At 41.3% G+C, this 23,182-nt stretch overlaps 1 protein-coding gene across 1 annotated transcript in view; it reads left to right on the plus strand.

Moving 5' to 3' along the window:
* The first annotated feature begins 1,077 nt into the window (after positions 1 to 1,077).
* Positions 1,078 to 23,182, plus strand: part of fkbp16 (FKBP prolyl isomerase 16) — a 158,915-nt gene continuing 136,810 nt past the window's right edge. The window contains exons 1-3 of the mRNA XM_052040286.1: positions 1,078 to 1,213; positions 11,548 to 11,985; positions 18,173 to 18,342. Of these exons, the coding sequence (XP_051896246.1) occupies positions 1,078 to 1,213; positions 11,548 to 11,985; positions 18,173 to 18,342 (744 nt within the window). The remainder of the gene's footprint in view (positions 1,214 to 11,547; positions 11,986 to 18,172; positions 18,343 to 23,182) is intronic.

The raw sequence follows: 23,182 nt of genomic DNA on the forward strand, positions 1-23,182 counted from the left end.
TAGGCAAATGCTAATGCATATTCATTGCAGTTCATAGTATGGGCACTTTCCTCAAATGGAGAAGTTCAGAGAACTGATATTTATTTTATGCAGAAAGATGTAAATAAGTGGGTGGCCTAACACAGCAGAAGGTGGAAGGGTGTCTGAATGTATTATTGCCTTGTATACTTTGGCCTTCAGTTTTATTCTATAAATAACTTACAGAAAAACTGAAGAAGTTGACAATTCTCATGAAAACACCAGTTGGTTATTTTTTTCTTTAAATCGCATACAAAGAACAAATAGGCTGCTTGCAGACAAACTTCCTTGCCAGCACTCAATTAATGGAAGGGAGACCATTAAATTAACTCAGTTAGTGGTAGGGAAAATTCTTGCATCCAATTAAAGAGCCAAAGCTAATAAAACAGCATTGTTAGTCATCCTAATGTTGTTTATAAAAACATCAGAATCAATTCTACTACAAGGTGCCAGAATAGCTTTGATGGGTTTCTTTGTATAATGCCACACTTCGTCACTTTCAGTGGCACTATCGGTCTATTGTAAGTTCCCACAGTTGCCAGTGTTTAGCCTAGCAGCTGTGACCTCAGGAGCCAGCTCTTCCAGCCACTAGGGAGTGTTGCTTCTTAAAGAATACATGCTGCCATGATGGGAAGGCAGGTTAGGTGTGGTGCGGTTGAGACAGTGGTTGCATGGTGGGAGACCGAACCCAGGGTGTCAAAGATGCCTGGACATATTTGCGAGATATGGTGCCCCCAGGAAGTAGATTCCTTGTGCAAGGAATCTACGGATAATCCAGGCCTACAGCTTGGCACTCCTTGCATGAGGTGCTCTTGGATTAAGGATTAAGTTTACATGAGATCCCGTCAATAAATGGCTGCACATTGGGGAAAGATGCAAAAAAAACCTGGTGCCCACACTGCCCACTCCTGTGTGCTGAAGGAAAAGTAGGTGAGATCTTTTGAGTGTCGAGCTTAATAGCTTCCCTAATGAAGCAGTGAGTACAAACTGTGACATGTGGCAGAGATCAGCATTAGGAGCCGAGATCCTGAGGCCAGGAAGCTAAGAATGACCGTGACCATGACCCTGACCTCCATGGGGAAAAGTAGTCAAGCCACAGATGTGAAGTTGTGTTTGAGGCTGCAGAAGGTCATATACTTCTGTGAAATTGAAGAAAGCCGTTTGAGTGCCGGCCCTTCAAAGAGCACCGTTTCAGGTGAAATGTGTGAAGCGAATATTACTTTTTCTGTGGGTGAATAAAACTGTTGACAGAGAAACAGAATTAACAATTCAGATCAACGACTTGTCATCAGAATAGATTGGAGGTCATTGACGTGGATCTATTTCTCTGCAGGTGCTGCCTGACCTGCTGAGTATCTGTGGCATTTTCTGTTTTTATTTCAGATTTCCATCATTTGCATTTTTGGTGTCTGAAATAAGAAATGTTATTTTTCAAACCAGCATGGTTGAAAATCACACTGGAGACAAAATTTGGCCATTACATGTCTGCTAGTGTCATTTGGTGAAGTTTCCTCATGTAAAAAAAATGTTCTAGTGCTCGTCCCAATTTTGCTCTAAACCAGATTTTGCTAATTTTCAACTACACAGTCCTATTTTTTTTTCTTGGAATTATGTGAAGGAATTTCTGAGCTGCTGCCTTTTTATCATAGCAATTTTAGCAGATAGAAGTCAGCCTGCAATAGTAAAGACCAACTAAAGTTGTATTTACAAAATATCTTTAATGGAGTAACACCTCTTGGCAATTAATCAGAATCAGAATTCAAATCAGAATTAGGTTTATTATCAATCACATATGACGTGAAATTTGTTGTTTTGCAGCAGAAGTACAGTGCAAGACATACAATTACTATAAATTATAAAAACTGAATAAATATTGCAAAGAAAAAGGAATAACCAGGTAGTGTTCATGGGTTCATGGATCGTTCAAAAATCTGATGGCGGAGGGGAAGAAGCTGTTTCTGAATCATTGGGTGTGGGTTTTCAGGCTCCTATACCTCCTCCCTGATGATAGTAACAAAAAGAGGGCATGTCCTGAATTGTGAGGGTCCTTAGTGATGGATGCCGCCTTCTTGAGGCATCGTCTCTAGAAGATGTCCTTGATGGTGGGGAGGGTTGTGCCTGTGAAAGAGCTGACTGAGTCTATAACCCTCTGCAGCCTCTTACGATCCTGTGCATTGGAGCCTCCATACCAGGCTGTGATGCAACCATTCAGAATGCTCTCCACTGTACATCGATAGAAATTTGTAAGAGTCTTTGGTGACATATCAAATCTCCTCAAACTCCTAACAAAGTAGAGCTGCTAGTGTGCCTTCTTCGTTATTGCATCAATGTGTGAGACCCAGGATAGAGGTACATAGAAATATTAAAAGTTAAAAAGAACAAAAGCGCCGACTCATGTGTCTGAGTTTGTAAGCTGGTCCAAATGAGGAGTTTTGTGAAGGCCTTCAAAAGTGAGGGAGAGAACCAGAGAGGACAAGAGAGGTAAGCTCTCAAGACCAGGCCTAGGCAAGCTTACGAGCAGAAAACTATGAAATCAAACCATGGAATGAAGGTTTAGAGCTTTGAATTGTTATTCCTGATATGTGACTGGGAAAAGGAACTTTCTGTGAAGCATGAATGTGGTAAAGTAAAACAAAAGCCAAATGGAATTTATTCTTGGAGAAGGCAAGTAGAGAGAAGCAAACTTTGAACCAAAAAATATTGGCAGAAAGCTGAATTTTGGGGCTGTGTAGCTCTTGATCTACCTTAACTTACCTTCACAGATTGTGGTTTAATGCACAGTGTGTATGCAATCCCTTAAAATTAATATTGTGAATAGGAAGTCTGTGCATTAAAATACAAATGGTTATTTTATCATTTTTCTATCTTAGAAGTAAATTGCACTTGTCTTTCAATGGATAACGATATATGCAAAGGATATAAACTTTGTGGATTAATTAGGTTGTTAGCAGTTTGACCTCCGAGCCAGACGTTCATGAGTTCAAGCCTGACTGATGAGACCACATATTTACTGAGGGAATGTTGCTTTGTTAGTTCCAAGTCCTGGTTGAAATGTTCAACTAAGGCCGAGTCCATCAGCTCAAATGGATATAAACTACCACATGGCAATAATTCAAAGAAACTCTGTATTCTTACATTTTTAAAACACCCCCATTAGAGAGAAAAAGACAGAAACTCACTCACACGACTCTAAAGAATGTGCTGTTGTAAAGCAGCTTAATTCAGAGTAGAGCACTTCTGGGTGTCTTTGTGCTTGTTGGGAAATATGTCCCCTTATTATTAGGCAGGATTTTAGTTGTCCCTTGCCCTTTTATTCCGGGGTAAAACTCTCCCAAATGATATCAACTCTCATGTAACGTACAAAATTTGTCTGCAGTAAAGTTTATGAACCCACTTTTCTGAATAAAAAGCTGATATTTGCTCAGAGAACAACCTCATTTTCCCCGAAACCACACGTTAAAAAGGCAGCACCCAAAATGCACTCTTGTGTCTCACTAAAATTTGTGAATTCTTTCGACCAAAATACAATCTTGCAAGTGTTGTACCTTGACTATTTTTCTGATTAAGGTCAGGGTCACACTTACTCTGAGCTTCCTCACTCCAAGCTGCTGCTTCTGATCTCCACCACATCTCATAGTTTGCTGCTCACTGCTACATTAGGAGGTCACCCAAGCTCCACACTCCAAGATAGGAGGCTTCCTCTATGTTTCCTATAGCCTACAGGAGCAGGCTTGGGGATCCGCCTACTCTGCAAGTTTCTCCAATGCGCAGCACTCAGAAATCACACTCATGTACTTACAGAGGTCCCCTGGCAATCTCTTGCCAGACACACCCAGTTGTAGCACTGGCTGGTCTCCATGGTTCCCTCATACAAAGGACATGCTTCCTATGAGTCGGGTTCATCATCAAGCTGTATAAATCATCCTGACCCCTGGAAGCACTCTCCCACCAATCACACGGAAGTGACAGAACCATCCTGATTTTAAAATGCATCGCCATTCCTTCACCATCTCTGGGTCTATATCCTGGAATTCCCTGCCCAACAGCACGGTGGGAGCATCTTCACCAAAAAGTCTGTAGCAGTTCAAGTAGGTGGGCTTCCATCATCTTCTCAAGCAACTAGAGATGGTGTAATAGAGCCATACAGCACAGAAAATTGGTCCTTCGGCCCAAATGGTCCATGCTGACCAAGATGTTCATCTAAGCTAGTCCCATTTGCCCACGTTTGGCCCATATCCCTCTAAACCTTTCCTATTCATGTACTGTCCAAGTGCCTTTTAAATGTTATTAATGTACCAACCTCAACCACTCCCTCTGGCAGCTCATTCCATATATGGACCACCCTCTGGGTGAAAAAGTTGCCCTTCAGGTTCCTTTTAAATCTCTCCCCTTGCACCCTAAACCTGTGCCCTCTAGTTTTTGATTCCCCAACCCTGGGAAAAAGAATGGGTACATTCACCCTATCTATGCCTCTCATGATTTCATAAACCTCGCACTCAACATCAGCAAGACCAAGGACTTCAGGAAGCAGAAGTCAGGAGAGCACACACCAGTCCTCATTGAGGGGCCAGCAGTGCAAAGGGTGAGCAGCTTCAAGTTCCTGGGCGTCAACATCTCAGAGGATCTATCTTGGGTCTAACACATTGATGCAATCATGAAGAAGGCACACCAGGCGCTCTACTTCATTAGCAGTTTGAGGAGATTCAGTGTGTCATCAAAGACTCTTGCAAATTTCTACAGATGCACAGTGGAGAGCACTCTGACTGGTTGCATCACCGTCTGGTATGGAGGCTCCAATGTGCAGGATCGAGAGAGGCTGCAGAGGGTTGTGGACTCAGCCAGGTCCATCATGGAACAACCCTCCCTGCCACTGAGGACATCTTCAAGAGGTGTTGCCTCAAGAAGCCAGTATTCACCATTAAGGACCCTCACCACCGGGGACATGCCCTCTTCATGTTACAACCATCGGGGAGGAGGTACAGGAGCCTGAAGGCCCACGCTCATCAGATTTCTGAATGGTCCATGAACACTACTGCATTATTTCTCTTTTGCACTATTTATTTATTTTTGTAACTTATCATAATTTTTATGTCTTTATGTCTTACACTTTACTGCTGCTCAAAACAACAAATTTCATGATGTATGTCAGTGATAATAAACCTGATTCTAATTCTGATTCTCTATAAGATCACCCTGTATTCTCCTACGGTCTAATGAATAAAGTCCTAGTCTGCTCAACCTTTCTATAACTCAGTCTCTCCAGTCCTGGCAACATCCTTGTAAATTTTATCTGCACTCTTTCCAGCTTAATGGCATGTTTCCTATAGCACGGTGAGCAAAACTGAACACAATATTCCAAATGCGGCCTCACCAACATGTTGTACAACTGCAACCTAACATCCCAATTTCTATACTCAGTCCTCTGACTGATGAAGGCCAGCGTGCCAAAAGCCTTCTTCACCACCTGTAACCCCAGTTTCAAGGAAACTGTGTATTTGTACTCCTAGGTCCCTCTGTTCTACAAGACTTCCCAGGGCCCTACCATTCACTGCAAGTCCTATTCTGATTTGTCTCCCCAAAATTAAACACCTCACACTAATAAATGCTGGCCTTGCCAAACATGCCCCGATCGTGAAACATGTGTAATCAAGAACCAGCAGCAGCACCCATTTGTATCTGAAAGTTTACATTGTGATCTGCCCCTTTAAGATAACAGCAGCTGGGCTGCACATTGCCAACAGTGAGAATGTACAGCATGTCAACAGGTTAAGCTGCACTGAAGCTAACAGCTGTTTCAGTGCTATGTTCAGCAGGGAAACCCAACAGCGCTGTTCTGCGAACATCACAATTAAGATTCTCACTCTTTATGCAGCTTTCTCAAACAACATTGGGTGACCTGCCACACTGCAAGAAATTGTGTTGTGCAATTTCTAGGTCAGGATCCTAATATTAGGTAGTAATTTTTATTTGTTAGAATTTATGTACCAGATGTAAGGTTACCTGGCCCTCTAAAAAATACGTGGTGGATAAATTAAATCTTGGAAATGATTTCCAGGTGAATTTGTCACCGATATTAATATGGTATAAAACTAATCACATCATAAAATGTTTGCAGTGCAGTGCATTTATTGTGAGTTAATGGTACCATAGGTGAATTGGATTTTCTTTCTGTGGATAAAATGCATGGCTATTCATACAACAAATGACTAAAACAGGAACCTTTAATGCTCATTTGTGATTAAGGTTTTGACTTTTGAATGTCATGTTTGAGCACAGTCAAATAAATGATGAAATAGAGTCAGGAAGCTGCTGTCAATATTCAATAGGTTAGATAGCAACTGTGGCAAGAGAAATAGAGTGAGTGTTTCAGGTTGATAACATTTTGTCAGAACTCGATGAGATTGGAGTTGAACAGTGTTTAAGTAATCATTGGGCAAACGAGGACAAGGTGACCATCAGTGATGGGGTGTGCTGTGGGAATGGCTAACTAAAACAGTGTTATGATTTAAGCCAAATGCAAGTCAGCAATGGGACCTCAAGACACAAAGAGATGGATCTGGGTTTATTGTTAAGGGTAACAGCAAAATCGCAGAGGGGGGAGTACAGATGACAAACCTGGAGCAGAGACACTTGGTGTGCTTCAGGGATATGAGGAGCAGAGCACTTCCCTAGGGCAGGCACGGTAGTGTAGCGGTTAGCGTAACGCTTTACAGCGCCAGCGACCCAGGTTCAATTCCAGCCACTGTCTGTAAGGAGATTGTATGTTCTCCCCGCGTCTGCGTGGGTTTCCTCCAGGAGCTCCGGTTTCCTCCCATATTCCAAAGACGTACAGGTTAGGAAGTTGTGGGCATGCTAGGTTGGCGCCGGAATTGTGGCGACACTTGCGGGCTGCCCCAAGAACACTACGCAAAAAGATGTATTTCACTGTGTGTTTCAATGTACATGTGACTAATAAAGATATCTTATCTTGGAGAATCCTGTTGATTGGAATTGGTTCAAATTCGATATTATAACATTCCTGTAACTTGTACATGAATGTTTGATTCTATCAGCTTCACCTTGAGGGTGAGAAAATCTTTTGCCCTCAAAGTTTAGGAAGACCTTTCAACACCAATAGACTCTAACCCTAGGAGACACAAGAGAGTGCAGATTCTGGAATCTGAAGCAACGCACAAAGCGCTGGAGGAACTCAGCAGGTCAGGCACCATCTATGGAGGGAAACAGACAGTCGGCATTTCAGTTTGAGACCCTTCATCTGGACTGATTCTTCCTCTGGACTGACAGAGGAAGACACTTACCCTAGATTCTTTCCCTGTCTCATCTAAACAACACAGCCAAATAACACAGACTGGCCAAAAAGCACACAGATTTCTTTCTTTCGGCTAATTGCTGATCCACATATTTTATTCTTGTCCACTTATAAGATGACACAAGTTTACACAAAAATTCATACCAAAAATTATATTGGACAGGGTCTTTAAGGAATTTGAAATCAGACAGGGCCTTTGAGGAATGTAAAGGAAACAGGAGAGAACTTAAACAGGGAATCAGGAGAGCTAAAAGGGGTCATGAAATGTCTTTGGCAAGTAGGATTAAAGAGAATCTCAAGGCATTTTATACATACATTAAAAACAAGAGACTAACTTGGGAAAGGTTAGGACCACTCAAGGACAAAGGAGGAAATTTATGTCTGGAGCGAGAAGGAAGAGGGTGAGGTACTTGACAAGTACTTCATATCGGCATTCACAAAGAAGGACATGGAGGATAGCAAAACCATGGATGAGTATGCTGGTATTCTAGGCCATGTTGATATCGAGAAGGAAGATCTTGAAGAACTTTAAAGTGGATAAATCCCCAGAGCCTGATGGGATCTTTCCCAGATTATTGAGAGAGATAAGAGAGGAGATTGCTCTGAGTTTGACAGAGATCTGTATATTATTTAGTCACATCCGAGGTCCCAGAGGACTGGAGAATAGCCAGTGTTGTTCCTCTGTTTAAGAAGGGCAAAAGAGACAAAACAAAAAATTATAGGCCCGTGAGCCTTACATCAGTGGTAGGGAAATTATTGGAGAAGATTCTTAGGGATATTATCTACTCACATCTGGAAAAGCATTGACTTATTCGGGATAGTGAGCATGGCTTTGCACAGGAGAGGTCATGTCTTCCATCTTGATTGAGTTTTTTTGAGGAGGTGACAAAGATGATTGTTGGGGGGAGGGCAGTGGATGTTGTATACATGGATTTTAGTAAAACTTTTGACAAGATTCCTCACGGTAGGCTGATCCAGAAGATTAAGATACCTGGGATCCAAAGAGACCTGGATTCAAAATTGGCCTGGCCATAGAAGACAAGAGGGTAGTGGTGGAGAGGTGTTATGCTGACTGGATGATTGGTGTTCCACAAGGATTAGTACTGGGACCTCTGTTGTTTGTGATATATATACCGTATATGATCTGCATGAAAGTGCAGATGGGCTTATTAGTAAGTTTGCAGATGATACAAAAATTGGCAGAGTTGGGGATAGTGCAGAAGGTTATCAAAGAATTCATCAGGATATAGACCAGTTGGAAATGTGGGAAGAGAAATGGCAGATGAAGTTTAATTCGGGTGGTGGTGGAGGCAGATACATTGAACAGGTTCAAGAGCTTGTTGGATAGGCATATGGAGGAACGTGAGATAGAGGGATATGCGGGAGGAAAGGATTAGGTAGTGTGAGGGTGGTCTGATGGACGGCACAACACAGTGGGCCGAAGGGCCTGTTTTGTGCTGTATGGTTCTATCTATGGTTCAAGTGTGAGGTGTTGTGTTTTGGGAGGTCAAATGCAAGAATCAAGTATACAGTAAATGGCAGGACCCTTGGGAGCATTGATGTTCAAAGAGATCTTGGGGCGTAAATCCATAGTTCGATGGAAGTGGCAATGCAAGTGAATAGGGTGGTAAAGAAGGTGTACGGCAGGCTTGCCTTCATTCGTCAGGGTGTTGAGTGCAAAAGTCAAAAAGTCATGTTGCAGTCATACAAAATTTTGGATAGGCTGCATTTGGATTACTGCAATTCTGGTCGCCATATTACAGGAAGGATGTGGAGGCTTTGGAGAGGCTAACCAGGATGTCGCCTGGATTAGAGAGTACTTGCTATAAGGAGAGGTTGGACAAACTTGGATTGTTTTCTCTGGAGCATTAGAGGCTGAGGGGTGACCTGATAGAAGTATATAAAATGAAGGGTAGGTAGTCAGAATCTTTTTTCCAGGTGGAAATGTCAAATACTCGAGGGAATAGCTTTAAGGTAGGAGGGGGAATGTTTGAAGGAGATTTACAAGGCAAGGTTTTTTACACGGAGAGTGGTCGGTGTATGGAACACACTGCCAGAGGAAGTGGTGGAAGCAGATACAATAGCAACATTTAAGAGGCATTTAGACAGGCACATGAACAGGCAGGGAATGGAGGGGTATAGACCAAGTGCAGGCAGATGGGGTTAGTTTGGACGGGAATCAGGATTGGCACAGACATCACGGGCCAAAGGGCTTGTTCCTGTGCTGTTTTGTTCTATGTTCTATGAATGCAAAATCTAGATTAACTCCCCCCTCCCCCTGGAGAGTTCAAGAAAAACCATGTGTTGTGAATGGGGAAGGAGAAAGATTCTTGATGATTCATGATTCCCTCAGATTACCTAAAAGTGCAATCTTGTTATATTTAAAAGATTAGTTACTTGGAACAATATCAGCTGTTTTACATTGTGTCCTCAGTACCATAGACCAACAGTTCAGCCATGCATTAGTTTTAAAGTTCTCATCCTTGTGTTTAATTTCATCCATGGCCATCATCCCTCACCACATTTGTATCAACCCACTGCCCTCCCCCAAGCCTGTTCTCTTGTGATTCCCAAAGTACTTGCTGCCCAACCTCTCTCATCTCCTCTAACATACTGCTTAGAACCAAGTCTTTGATCCCCTTCTTAATGTCTCTTCTTTGAACTGATGAGATGTTTTTAAAGATGCTATATAATTGCAAAACATTGTAATCATTGTTTTAAAAGCATATCAATTATCTTTTAAAATCTCAAATGCAATGCTCAGTCTCTAATATCCAGGACCAATACCCAGGAGAAACAACAACTAAAAGGATACATTGTTTAAAAATTGGTGTTACAGCCAATATTTGGCCAAGAAACAAAAACAACTTTAACCAATTGAGGAACAGGAGTGTCCTATGAGTGCATATGAGCCTTTACTAAATTGGTGGTGGGTGGGTATGGTTTAATAGGTATCCCAAGTGCTAGCCTAAAACAGGCATTACGCCCCTTGGATTAGTCAATGGGATGGTGTAGAGGGGGCAAGGAGAGAAGGAGGTGTGGTGATCTTAGGGAAATACCAATGTAAGTATCTCTTTGAGAATATGTTTCCTGATGAGGGGGCTGGGAACCAGGGCTTGTTCCCTGAGAACCACCGACTCAATGCAGAAACCAACGAAAGCATGACCAACACTAAAATATGACCAGCTTCAGCCTGCTTCAAGCCCCCAGGTTGGGAATCAGGCCTGTGACATAGACATAAAACAGTGATGTCTAGAACTAGGGAGTCACTGTTTAAAAATCAGGGGCCATCTACTTAAGACAAAGAAAAGGAGATTTTGTTTTCTCTCAGAGTGTGGTTGGTCTTTGGAACCCTATTCCTCAGGGAGCAGTGAAAATTGAGTCTTTGAATATTCTTTAGGAGGGAGAAATGGATTCTCGATAAGCAAAGGGTGAAAGGTCACCTGAAGCAGACAGGAATATGGGGCTGAGGTTACAGTCAGATAAGCCATGATCTTGTTAAAAAGTGAAACAGACTTGAGGAACTGAGTACCCTCCTCCTGCTCCTAGTTTGTATGTTTGTTTGCCCATAAAGGACTATAAATCTGTAGACCTCCTGGTTGCTCCTGCACTCTCATACACAGCCCAACTAGCATTATTAATGGTGCAGTTGTAAGTACAGAACAGCCTTCGGCAATAAGAATGACAGGAAAGCACTGCTTCATTTCAGAACATTAGGGGTGTACAGTAGTACTGCAAATATCAAAGAAGCAGCTGGGCTCAATCTCCACGTCCTTGTCGCTTATACAAATTTTGCATTTATTTTTAGCTGAAATTGTTCTTTTAAAATTGAAAGGAATCATGGGATGCCTGACATAATTAGCTTTGAGTGACACTTTCTGGACAGGATTTTCCCATTCTAATCTGCAGAGATTATCTCCGCAGATGCCTTACTGACATTGTTTGGTGGACTTGTAACACCATTTTAGCTCTTCATGGTATATCCCCATCCATGATTGTTTTGTTGCAGAAATGTTGGACTGTTCGTTGAACTAGTCACCCCTCTCTTACATTTTATGGCTTAAGTTTATAATCAGAAGACTTAATGGATTGATGACCTCCAAGAGACTCTACAATTGAGCATTATCTTCCAAATATCAACGAATCAGGAATAATTTACTGAAACTAGGGAGGAATCGGTTAATTGGATGAAATGTTTTTGCACTGTGCACATCCACCAGCCTGTGCAGATGGTGAGGCCTTGGCAGAAGAGGATAAAAAGCCGTCAGATAATTGGGTAGATGTGGAAGAGGCTCAGCATTGTACACAACCCAAGACCTGTCCAGATGGCAAAGCTGTGGTTGTTGAAACAGATAAACAGCACCTAATGCTTGCAGCAGAAAGGCTTGAAGAACCAGAACTTATTGACAATGCAGCTTTGAAAACCATTAAAGAGTCCAACATGGGATCTGAGGGACCCGAAGAGGCAGAACAAACAAAAGTGGACAAAGTTCCAAGCTCTAATAAAGCTGTTAGGTTCCAGCTGCCTCCCAAGACAATAAGATCTTCTGAAGCTGATGATTCACAGGCCTCGTTTTTTGAGATTGACGTCCTTGGAGAATGTTGTGTCAGCACTTTTATGAATACTCGTCACTCTGAGAGTTGGATTGGCATCACAGGCAAGTACTGACCCCTTGAACTATTGAGTGGTTAATTTGGCTTTAATCTGCATTATACATTAGAAATAGTCATTCCATTGACAATAACCTGAACGTATGTATATAAACATCTGACCCAAATGCATGCAGCAAATTATCCTTTTGTTTTAATTGCTAAAAAAAATTATATTTAGAAAACTAAAGCCTGATCTAATATTTTAAAACATAAATGAAGAAAGATGTTCTCTTACCATCATATACAATAATATAAAAAAGCATAATTTCCTCATTTTGCAAATGATTATTTAACTTCTTTGGACCCACACAAGTAGATAAAGTATTCAGTTATTTTAATTACCAACAGATAACATTGAGGCTCTTCAAATACAGAACCAGTGTCCGAACACACATTTTCAATGACGAATAATATTTTCCATAAGACTAATTTTGAATCACACATTTTATGTAATTACAAAACAATTACATTTGCATGACTTTTTATTTCTTTGGAAGCTGGGTAAAGTGCTTTTAAATCAGTATTTGTAACATTGTATTACTAGCAATTCTGCCATTGAACATACTTTTATAATGTGCAGTTTTCAAATGGATGTGATCATTATAAGGTAGTACCTTAAGCCTGATAGTGTGGAGATTAAAATAAAAGTTAAGGTGCCCATTTGGCCAGATGTGCGGTTGCACACAGCCATCAACTGCCAGCATTATGGCCAATAGATTTCTCCTGCTTTCAGAGCTTGCTGATGAAAAAGAACTGCCAGTCTCAGGACAACCACAAGCTAAAGGGCTGATGCAGGTTCTTGGCCCAAATTGTCAACAATTCCTTTACCCCCACAGAAGCTGCTCAACCTGCTGAGTTCCTCCAGCAGTTTGCGTTATGTTAAAGGGCTGATTTGCTCTTGGATTTTCCATTTTTTAATATATCTTGTTGTACCAGGAAGATAAAGCCAGTAAAAAATCTCTTTTCCCACTCCACCCATACAATTTTTTGTCTCGGTTGCTTTGGAGGCTAGTGGAGCAGAATTGACTCTGTGCAATGTCTCTGCTCAGTTACTTCAATGGATTAACAAAAGCATATTTTGCAAACTATAAAATCCACCCGAGGCCATGCTGTAAGTAAGGCCGAGATAAGGGTTTCCAAGCCTTGGTTAATGACCATTCTGACAGAATTGTGATCAATACTTTCTTTAGGCAAGAAGAATGATCCTACGGGGTGATGTTTTTTCCTCAGGAGGTGGGACGCTATTAACACAGGCAGGGAGCTGGTTTTCATTGACTTGAATGGAGTATAAAATTGGTCAGACTGTAAAACTAGTTTCCTGTCAGGTAGGTTGGGTCAAAATTGCCCCCAAGTTTCTAAAACTTGCAATTTTAAAAAGCTGGGCTACTTTACAACTCAACACATTGCATCACAACTAAAGAATGAAGGTTTGAATTGACAAAATGCTGGTGAATTTAGAACTGCAGTGACCACAAAGATTAGAAGATATTAATTTTATTGCAGCAAGATATCTGATCAAGTCATGCTAATGATTATAAGAATCTAATCTCACACATTAGATTGAAGACTGCTTCTTCTTTTTCTCTGTGCCCTCCAGAACATGAAGCATTCAATTCCCTTCAACACCTTTACATCCAGCAGAGTTATGCTTGGGACCATTTTTGAATTTAAGCTCATTTTTACAAAGGCAGATTGGTGACTGGCCTCTAATGTCCTTATCTGGAGAATTAACTAGATGGATAAGGACCAGTGTTTATTTTTTCCTGATCCCTTCCCATCCTACATGAGTGTTCTCATTGGATGTCAGCCCAGTATCCAGAGCCTAGGCCTCTGATCTCCTGCTCTCCCTGGTTCCACAGTGGAAAGATTGCTCCATCTCTACTCCCAACAGATAAGAATAGTAGAAGGTGACCTCAAGGTGAGCCAAAGGTAAGAGCCACTGGGCTACTTGCTTCAGTGACCCTGACCTTTTGCCACTCCTGGGACTGGCTACAGATGCTATTCAAAGGTAGCCCACTGACAATGTCTTGGTTGAAATTGTTCAAAATCTTGGTCAGTCAGTTGGTCATTCCAAGCACCTGAATGACTGTAGGTGCTTTCATTAAGACAGGCTTCATTTTATTCACTCTGATACAGACCTACCGTTTATTCAATGAAAGTAAATGCCACTAAATAGGAACTTTGGGCTCTTTTACTGCAATACCACCAATGTTCAGTGGCTGGAAGCTATAATATGGGCTCATCTCAGGTAGCACCTGTGGCTAAAATAGATAGTGCTCCTGACAAAGGATCTTGGACCTGAAATGTTAGCTCCGTTCCCACAGATGCTGTCTGACTTTCTGAGTGTTGCCAGCATTTTCTGCTTTTGATTTAGTGCTCTTGCAGTTTGGAGACCATTGATATGTGGCCTGTAACAGATTTAACTCATCTTCTGATAAGGAGGTTTCCACATGGATATCCACCTGTGCCTCACTTTGAATTATGCACATACAATGATTCCATTAATTGTGTCTGTTTGGAAAACTTCAAGAAGCCTTTCAAAATTAAACAATTTATAACAGCAGAAGATCATTATTAGGGAGAACTACTAAGTTTTAAAATATTAAGGCTCAAAGTTTCCTGAGAACTGCTGACAGTTACACATGTAACTGCTTGCACTTCCTACGTAACTTACAGGAAATTTGGGGAAACCACAGAAACCAAATGCAGAAGTCTCAAACTTCCTGTCATTCACCATTGTCATTCTGACTGAGCTGCAGGGATGGGAGCCAACTTTCTACAGTTTCCCGGCAGTTACACTGAGAAATATGACCCCTGAACCCATGCCAGGTTGCACTTGGTGTTGGTGCAGCGATTCCCATTTCAATGGAGAAGAATAGCTTGGAGGGAGAAAGACAAGTTTCAGCACATTTCCATTGGAGTCAATTTAAATGCACTCAATATGTTTTAAGGGTCTCCTCGTGTTTAAATTTTTTATGTTTCTACCAGTTTGGAAACATTTTTATTTCCATTTGTAATTTTTAACAATAGAGACATTGACATACTTTTTAGCTGTTTTGGACAGTTTTGACAGCCAGTTCAACCTATGGGCATGGTGTAACTGGGCTGCCAAGGCATTAATGTGAAATTTATGATCAGAAACCTTTCGCTGCACAGACCCTCACCAGTTAAGTTGGAACTGACTTTGTTCGGGAAGTTCTTTGTGGAGTGGATCCCCTCAAAGTAAGCATGTGTTCATTGAGGATGGGGGTGTTGCGAGCTTAGGCCATTTGCAATTTCCAGTAAATTCCAGCCCATTTATTTTGTTAATAAACTGACTGTAATCCAATGACTCTAGTCAAAACTTGTATATAACTTTTTAAAGCTATTTTAAAATTGGGTTACTGCAGACGAAACTCATTAAGTCTGCTTATATTATGTGACAAACCCAATTATATTCACAAAATCCAGGAAGGTTATCAGTCTTAAATAAACAAACATCTTTTTTAATGCAAGCAGTAAAAATGTTCTAAAATGCTGCCCATTTCCGCTGATTCACAGCATATTTTACATCTGGGATTACACAAATATATTTGGGAAACTTGACCTAAGGCTTCACTTCAGAAAACAAGAACAACTTGGGCCAGGATCACAAAAGCAGAAACTCATAGCTGCTGAACACCTCAAAGCACCTCACAGCCCAGGAAGGGCTTTTGAAACACAATCCCCATTTTAATGTTGGCAAAAGGAACCACAAGTTTGTTCATAGGAACATCTGACTAAATACCACTAAGATAAAAGACCTAATAATCTGCTCTTTCTAGGTGGTGTTGGTTGGGTGATAGATACTGTCCAGGACCCCAGGAAATTCCCCGGCTCTTTTTCAGATTATCTGCATCCAATTTAAACCAGAGATTTTGTGTAATATAACCTTCAAAACATGCCTCCTTCAGAACTGCTGTATCAGCCTAGATTATCAATCTATTCAAGTTTCTGGTGTGTGGCATGTATCATTGATCTGACCCTGAGGTGCTTCCATTGAGAGAAAGCTGACACCGTTTTTTTCCATCTGTTTATTCCATGCTCCGAAATTGTGGCTGGATAGAGATTCCTAAGCCAAAGACATGCACCGCAATCACTGAGCTTACAGTTGGCAAGGTTAACATGCTTCATGTGGGAGGCATTGCAAGTCCTCAAGTAGAACAAACATTTCTGCTGTTCTGCAGTTGGTTTGTTTGCCAGTTTATCTTTAAGCAATGTACAGCAGAATTGAAATAAAATTATCCTCCTGATTGGGTTCATGACTGAATTAACAAATTGCAGGCAGAGAAAGACGAGCAAGAACAGGGAAAAGTTACCTGTGGCATCAACTGGTATGGCTGGCATATCAACAGGTTCTGCCATCTAGTGCACACCTAGTCCACTGGACCTAGGCACAGTGACCTGGAAAAGACAGCACGTTGAAAGCTCTCCATTGACTTTGGCCACTGTCAAGAGTTTGACTGGTGTGCAATTTGCTGCAATGGTATTCCTCTATGCTTTTAATTTACAGACATATGAAATATACCATTCTTACTGCCTCTGAGGAATTCACTTGTGAAAGAGTCAAGCTCTATTGGACTTAATCACAATGAGACTTGCAAAATATTTCAGCAATGAGCCAAGCAAATCTTCCTGGTCCAACACTGGATGAGCAGACTCATTCTACAACTGAATGTTGGGAACTAAAGTCACTGTCTGCAGTCCCCTCCACAAACTGTCTCATAGCCACCAAACACATCTCTCTCCCTGACGCTAGGCTAAATTAAAGTTGTCAGTCATTGCTGTCCTGCATGACCCTCAGATTGGGCACCCTGATCTGCTCCATCAATGAGACTGCATCTTTCTTCTCTGTGATTTTGCTTGTCTCTACTCTGTCTAAGCTCATCTGCTGCTGAGACCATCACCCATGGTCTCATGAAAGACTGGTCTTCGCCACAGCTCCACTTTGCTGCCTGATCCCTATAACCGCCAAACTCCTAAAATCTCTCTGCCTTCACTTTGAGCGTATTCAATGGCTCTGCCTCCATGACTATCTGGGCCCTCTCAGAGAGAGACCTCATTCTTGTCTCCATCTTAAATGGGTAACCCCTTATTCTGAAAGCATGCCTCTAGTTCTAGAATCCTTCACGCTGGGCAACCTCCTCTCAGCAACCACTCCGTCGGAACCCCTCAGAATTGCATATGTTTTTAAAAAATCCTCTCTCATTCTTCTAAATTCCAATACGTATAGGCCCAACTGCCTCCTAAGGCAATCGCTTCATCCCAGGAACCAACCTTGTGAACCTGTCAGAACTGTCTTTGATACAACTATATCCCTCCTATATAAGGGCAACAACCCTCTACACTGTACGGCAAGTGTGCGCTAACCAAGGCCCACATTTTTTAAACTTTTATACTCCATTCCCTTTTCAATCACATTCAGAATTTCACTTGCCTTAAAATTTCTTGCTGTACCTGCATGGAAGATTTGTCTATTTCATATTTGAGGACTCCCAGATCTGTCTATACTGCAGAATTCTGCAGTCTTTTATATATTCTCTTAAATTGCCTGAAAGAAAGAAGCAAATAAAGAAAGAAATGATGGAGGGAGGAATGGAGGGATGGAGGAACGAAGGAAGGGACAAATGGGTGGATGGAGAAAGGACAGGAGGAAAGAAGAGAGGGACGGGTGGGGAGAGGAGGGAGGGAGGGAGAGAGAGCGGAAGTGAGCACTTTTAATGACCTCAAAACACCCCATAGACCTGTTTGGCCAATTAAGTACTTTAAACATTTAGCTGCTGCTCTTGTGTAGGGAAATGTAGCAGCCAGTCTACACACAGAAAGCTCCTGTAATCAGTAAATGCAGCAAAAGTTGGATAATCCATTTTATATAACCAGTGTCTTACAAGTTTACAGCTCATTACTTAGGGATTTTAACAGCATATTTTTAATTCTTTTCAAAGTCAAGAGAAAGCTGCCTTTAGTATGATGAAAAGTTGGCCTTCAAGGTTGTGCCGACTTGTGAATGACTTTTTTGCTGCTGTTGTCAGGGCAATTTGCAGTCAGCGGTATAAATTGGGTTGGTCAGCTGAGCTTTGCATTCCTCATTACCTCTAGTGCTGCTTCACTTTTTCAGGGGTGGGCACATTCTAACCAGATTATAATGATGATTCATTCATGTTCAATTTTCAGATGATTGGCTTCTTCAGAAGCAAATTCTGAAAGAAGGACAAGGGAAAGCTACCAGACCTGATGTTGGCCAAGAGGTCACCATAAAGCTGCTGGGAGTGCTGGAAGATGGGACTATTATAGACAGGGACCCAAAGCTTACTTTTCTCCTTGGAGATGGTGACGTTATTCAGGTTGGTTTTATTTTTACTTATTCATATCATTGCAATTTTACTGTCTTTATTGGATTGCTTGTTACTATTACCACACATTGTTGCATCCACTGGATTGCAGCCTTGAACAATTGAATAAAAATAAACATGGAAAATGAGGGACAGCTAAAATAAACCTCAAAACCAGTATGAACAGAAAGAGAGTCCATGAACTCTGATAGGGAATGGGGGATTAACATTTTTGGAAGGATTTTGCTGCAGGGTCTCAGATTAACCCACTGTTGGTTTCCAGCATTTTTTCTTATCTATGTGATCGACTGATTGTAATCCATTTACAAAATTTACTTCTTCATAAAAGTGGGTATAAATGAATAGAACTGAGTTAGCAGTAACTTTGTTTTATCTTCCAAATGTTGACTCCATTTACCACCCATTCTTTAGCTTTGGAATTATGGGACAGTCAGTTGGTGGTGTAGGGGCAGGCCCAGTAGCGTAGCGGTTAGTGTAGTGCTGTTACAGCACCAGCGACCCGGTTCAATTCCGGCCACTGCCTGTAAGGAGTTTGTACGTTCTCCCCATGTCTGCATGGGTTTCCTCCAGGTGCTCCAGTTTCCTCCCACATTCTAAAGACGTATGGATTAGGGAGTTGTGGGCATGCTATGTTGGTGCCAGAAGTGTGGCGACACTTGCAGGCTGCCCCCAGAACACTCTATGCAAAAGATGCATTTCACTGTGTATTTCAATGTACATGTGACTAATAAACATATCTTGTCTTATCTCATCTTATCCTGGAAGTGAAGGCTTCCTTGTCAGTGGTTTCCATGTTTAAATAAAATATCTCTTTATAGGATTAGATGAGGAAGACTTGGTGTCTGAAACTGAGAAAATCGAATCTAAGCAAAGAACTGACAAAGACGTTATACCATTCATGTTCTCAGGACAGCCAAGCTACTTTCTAGCCTACCGGTTACATGTATTTACATAGCATTTTACAACATGGGAACTGGCCATTGGGTGCAGCAGGGATGAATTGTTCTTATGCTTCTCTGCCCTACCTTATCTCAATATGTCCTTCTGTTCCTTTCCCTCTTGTGTACACATCTGGCTTCCCCATGCCAGTCACTCCAACACTCCATGTTGCAGCAGCTTCCACATTCTTACCATGCTCTCACTAAAGAAGTTTCACTTGATTTCCACATCGGATTAATTCGGATCTTAAATTCTTTGCTTTGGACTCACCATATTAAACCCTTTCATAATTTTCAAGTTCTCAAATCAGCTTTTATTCTGAAGAAAAACGGAACACAGTGATCAGTCCCTCGTGGCGGATCTATCACTAACTACAGTTACCCACCACCTTGATTCGGTAGCACTCATAACTGTCATCTAACAAAGCTCTGTCTAAATCAGTTGTGCAGTTTTATTAGTTTAGCCTTCCCCTGGCTTTTGAGGGGGTGAATTGCAGATTTCTGCTGCTCTTTGTGTGACCATGTGCTTCTTGACAGCACTCCTCAATGAACTAGCTCTCATTTCACGGTTAAGTTCCCTTGTTTTGGACCCCATTCGTCTCCTATCCTGAGAAACTTGTGTCATTCCAACTACCGTATCAAATTCTTGACTGCTCTTACATCATGTTACATTACCCCTTAGCTTATACTTCATGTTTCAGTGAATAGAAGTTAGTGTATGAATGCTATCTTCATCATTTAATCCTTTCCTTGAAGATGTCTCTTCTTTCTTCAGAGTTCTTCTTGAAGGGTAATTCCACACTTATGTAAGCAGCTATAACAGCCAATTTGCACCAGCAGTGACCTGCAAAGTGCAGTGATGTAAATATCCAGAGGGTATGTTTGTTTCTGCTGGTGCTGGTTGAAAGATAAACAGAGGGTAGGACATTCCGTGAATGTCTTGTGCTGTGGAATTTTTTGCATTCTGTTGAAAAGGCAGGTGGAATCCTGCTAAATATTTTATCCCAAAGATAGCACTTCTGGCCTTCCTCAAATTCTTTAATACTACATTGAGGTGCAAGTCTAAATCACGTAAAGTCATCAAATTGGATTTCAACCTTGTACTTTGGATTGAATGTAATGAGTGTATGGCATGTGGCATATTGGCACTTTAGACACTGTTGCTACAACATTTGATGCACTGAATAAACTGCATGGGTTTCAGATGCTTGAGCAGGCTTTCATGGCAAAATAAAGGCTGGTGCCAGTGTTAGTTAGTGACCAGCAATAGATGAACCATTGAAACTCACACCAGAACATACCCAGCTCTTCCCAATGTCTTTAATGCTGCAAAGAAAACTTTCTCCTTTCTTTTGGAGAATGTCTTGCACTGTTGTCTGATGCAGTATCAACTACCAAGAGAAGATAGTAATGTCACTACAAAATGATAATTAGTATTCAGGATCTGAAGTTCTCGTAGGCTTTCAAACATAGAAATGAAGTCTAGAATTCTTGTGACTACTTTTGCACACAATGTCCAGTCATAGATTCACATAAATAACATCCTTTTAGAACTCTTAAATTCTATTTGTTGGTATCTTAAGTTCGGTGGTTGTCTGCTTGAGCTGTTGTGATTGTGTTATATGAGGTAATAAAGTTTGTGCTTCATTAAAATAAAGTTCAACATGTTTGAAGCAACGTATCACATCATGAGTGCAGTATCCAATATCAAACCTCTTTTGAGATTTACAATCCAGTTTCCTCTCAGAGCCATCAGACATCTGTTGAGTGGAGACAAGGGGACTGGCCAGCCCGCAAAAAGGATCTTTGGCAGTGATTTCACGTTGGAATATCATTCGGTACTCTGCATCTCCCTGGCCGTACACAGAGACATTGGGAAATGCACGGATATTTGCCCATTCTTTCAATCACAGCCAGAGTCTGTACTTGGAAAGGCTTTAAGGGAAGGAAAAAGAATAGGATTTGCATCTTTTTGAAATACAACCGTATTTTGGTATCGAAGAAAAAATAAATTGGGATAGGTATCCTTATACCCTTGAGACACACACTCTGATGCTGCTGTGATGGGTCCCACACTGTTTTTGCCTGGTGCTACAGAGAAGGGATTTCCACCATTACCACCAAAAGCATGCAAGAAACACAGGCATAAAAGCACAAATCTCCCACTAAATTGGGAACATTTGCAGTGGTGTTTTTTTTACCAGGAAGTCATAGGCTCACTTTGAGCGCTAGGTGAGGGTGACAGTGTACCATCAGTCGTGAAGATCAGCAGTTAGACCTACTCCCACAGACAAAGGGGAAAGTTTTACTTGCAGCATTGAAGGGAAAGTGTTCTGGGATTAGATCCAATGGCTTCATTAATTAACACTGGTGCAAGCCTTTCCCTGCTATTAAGTCTGCTCAAGCATTCAAGATCCAATCAGTTTCTTCAATCGGTGCCACAACAATGTCAAAAGTGCACAGCGCAGGGTTTGACATCACAGCTGTGTGCACGGCAGCCTCCATGCATCAGTGCATCATACACAGGGAAGTCTCTGGCAGAATTTACCATTGCCCACTCTGTGCACATGTAAGTGCCAATTGTTTTTAGCAATCAAATTTCTAAACTGTTGTATTGCTCAAAACGTGATGAAAATTATGAAATTATTGAGACAATTTTCTCCTGTTTATGCATTCTTCCTTGTGAAGCTTCGGAGTGAATTATACAACAGATCTTCAGATCCTTTGCTACAAAATTTCAACCAGATGTTTAGTGTAGAAATATTGGCACAATCAGGGAACTAGATATTGGATGGCGTATTTGTTGTTAAGTATCCAAACTGTATTCCTTCGACACCCTGAGTTATTAGCAAAGTAATTGGACCCTTTTGAACAGATTTTATATGTGCAAGATGTGTATTAAACTGGATTTTCATGGTCTAGGTTTTGCAGTTGAACTTGCACCCATCAGGAAGTTGCTCCCAGCACTTCTGTGCATGATTCACTATAGCGCTGAAGTTGGATAAAGGCAAACCTGTGGATATATTATACTTAGATTTCCAGAATGCTTTAAGTAAGTTGCCTCATCAAAGATTATTGTGGAAGGTAAAAACTCATGGTGTCAGAGGTAATGTGTTGGCACCCATTGAAGCTTGGCTGAGAGTAGACAAAATATGCCACAGGGACTTGGGCTGGGTGCTCAACTTTTTACAATTTATGTAAATGACATGGATGGTGGCTACAAAGATATGGTTGCTAAATTTGCTGATGACACATGATACGTAGGAAAATGAGTTTTAAAGAGAATGTAAGCAGGAGACAAAAGGATATAGATAGGTTAAGTGATTGGGCAAAGATCTGGCAAATACATCATAATGTGGAGAAATGTGGAATTATCCATTTTGGCAAGAAAAATAAAAAAATCAAGCACGTTATCTAAATGGTGAGAGATTGCAGAGTTCTGAGATGCAGAGGGATCTTGGTGTCCCAGTGCATGAATTGCAAAAGGCTAGTATAGAGGTACAGCAAGTAAGTAGGAAAACTGCATGAATGTTTTGGTTATTGTGAGGGGGAACAAATACAAAAGTAGGGAGGTTATGCTTAATTTAAGTAGGGTTTTGGTGAGACTACATGTGGATTAATGTGTTCAGTATTGGCCTCCTTAGTTCAAGAAGGATGTTAACGAGCTGGAAGCAGTTCAGAGAAGGTTTATTAGGTTAATACTTGAAATGAGCAGGTTGCCTTATGAGGAAAGTTTGGACAGACTGGTTTAGACAAAAGGGGTCTTGACAGGGTGGATTTGGAGAGGATCTTTCCTCTTGTGGAAGAATCTAGAAGTAGGGGTCACTGTTTAAAAATAAAGGGTCATCTATTTGAGGCAGAATTGAGGTGATTTTTTTTTCCCCTCTCAGAGC

The sequence above is a fragment of the Pristis pectinata genome, chromosome 28 (genome assembly GCF_009764475.1).
Source record: "Pristis pectinata isolate sPriPec2 chromosome 28, sPriPec2.1.pri, whole genome shotgun sequence".
Lineage (NCBI taxonomy): Eukaryota > Metazoa > Chordata > Chondrichthyes > Rhinopristiformes > Pristidae > Pristis > Pristis pectinata.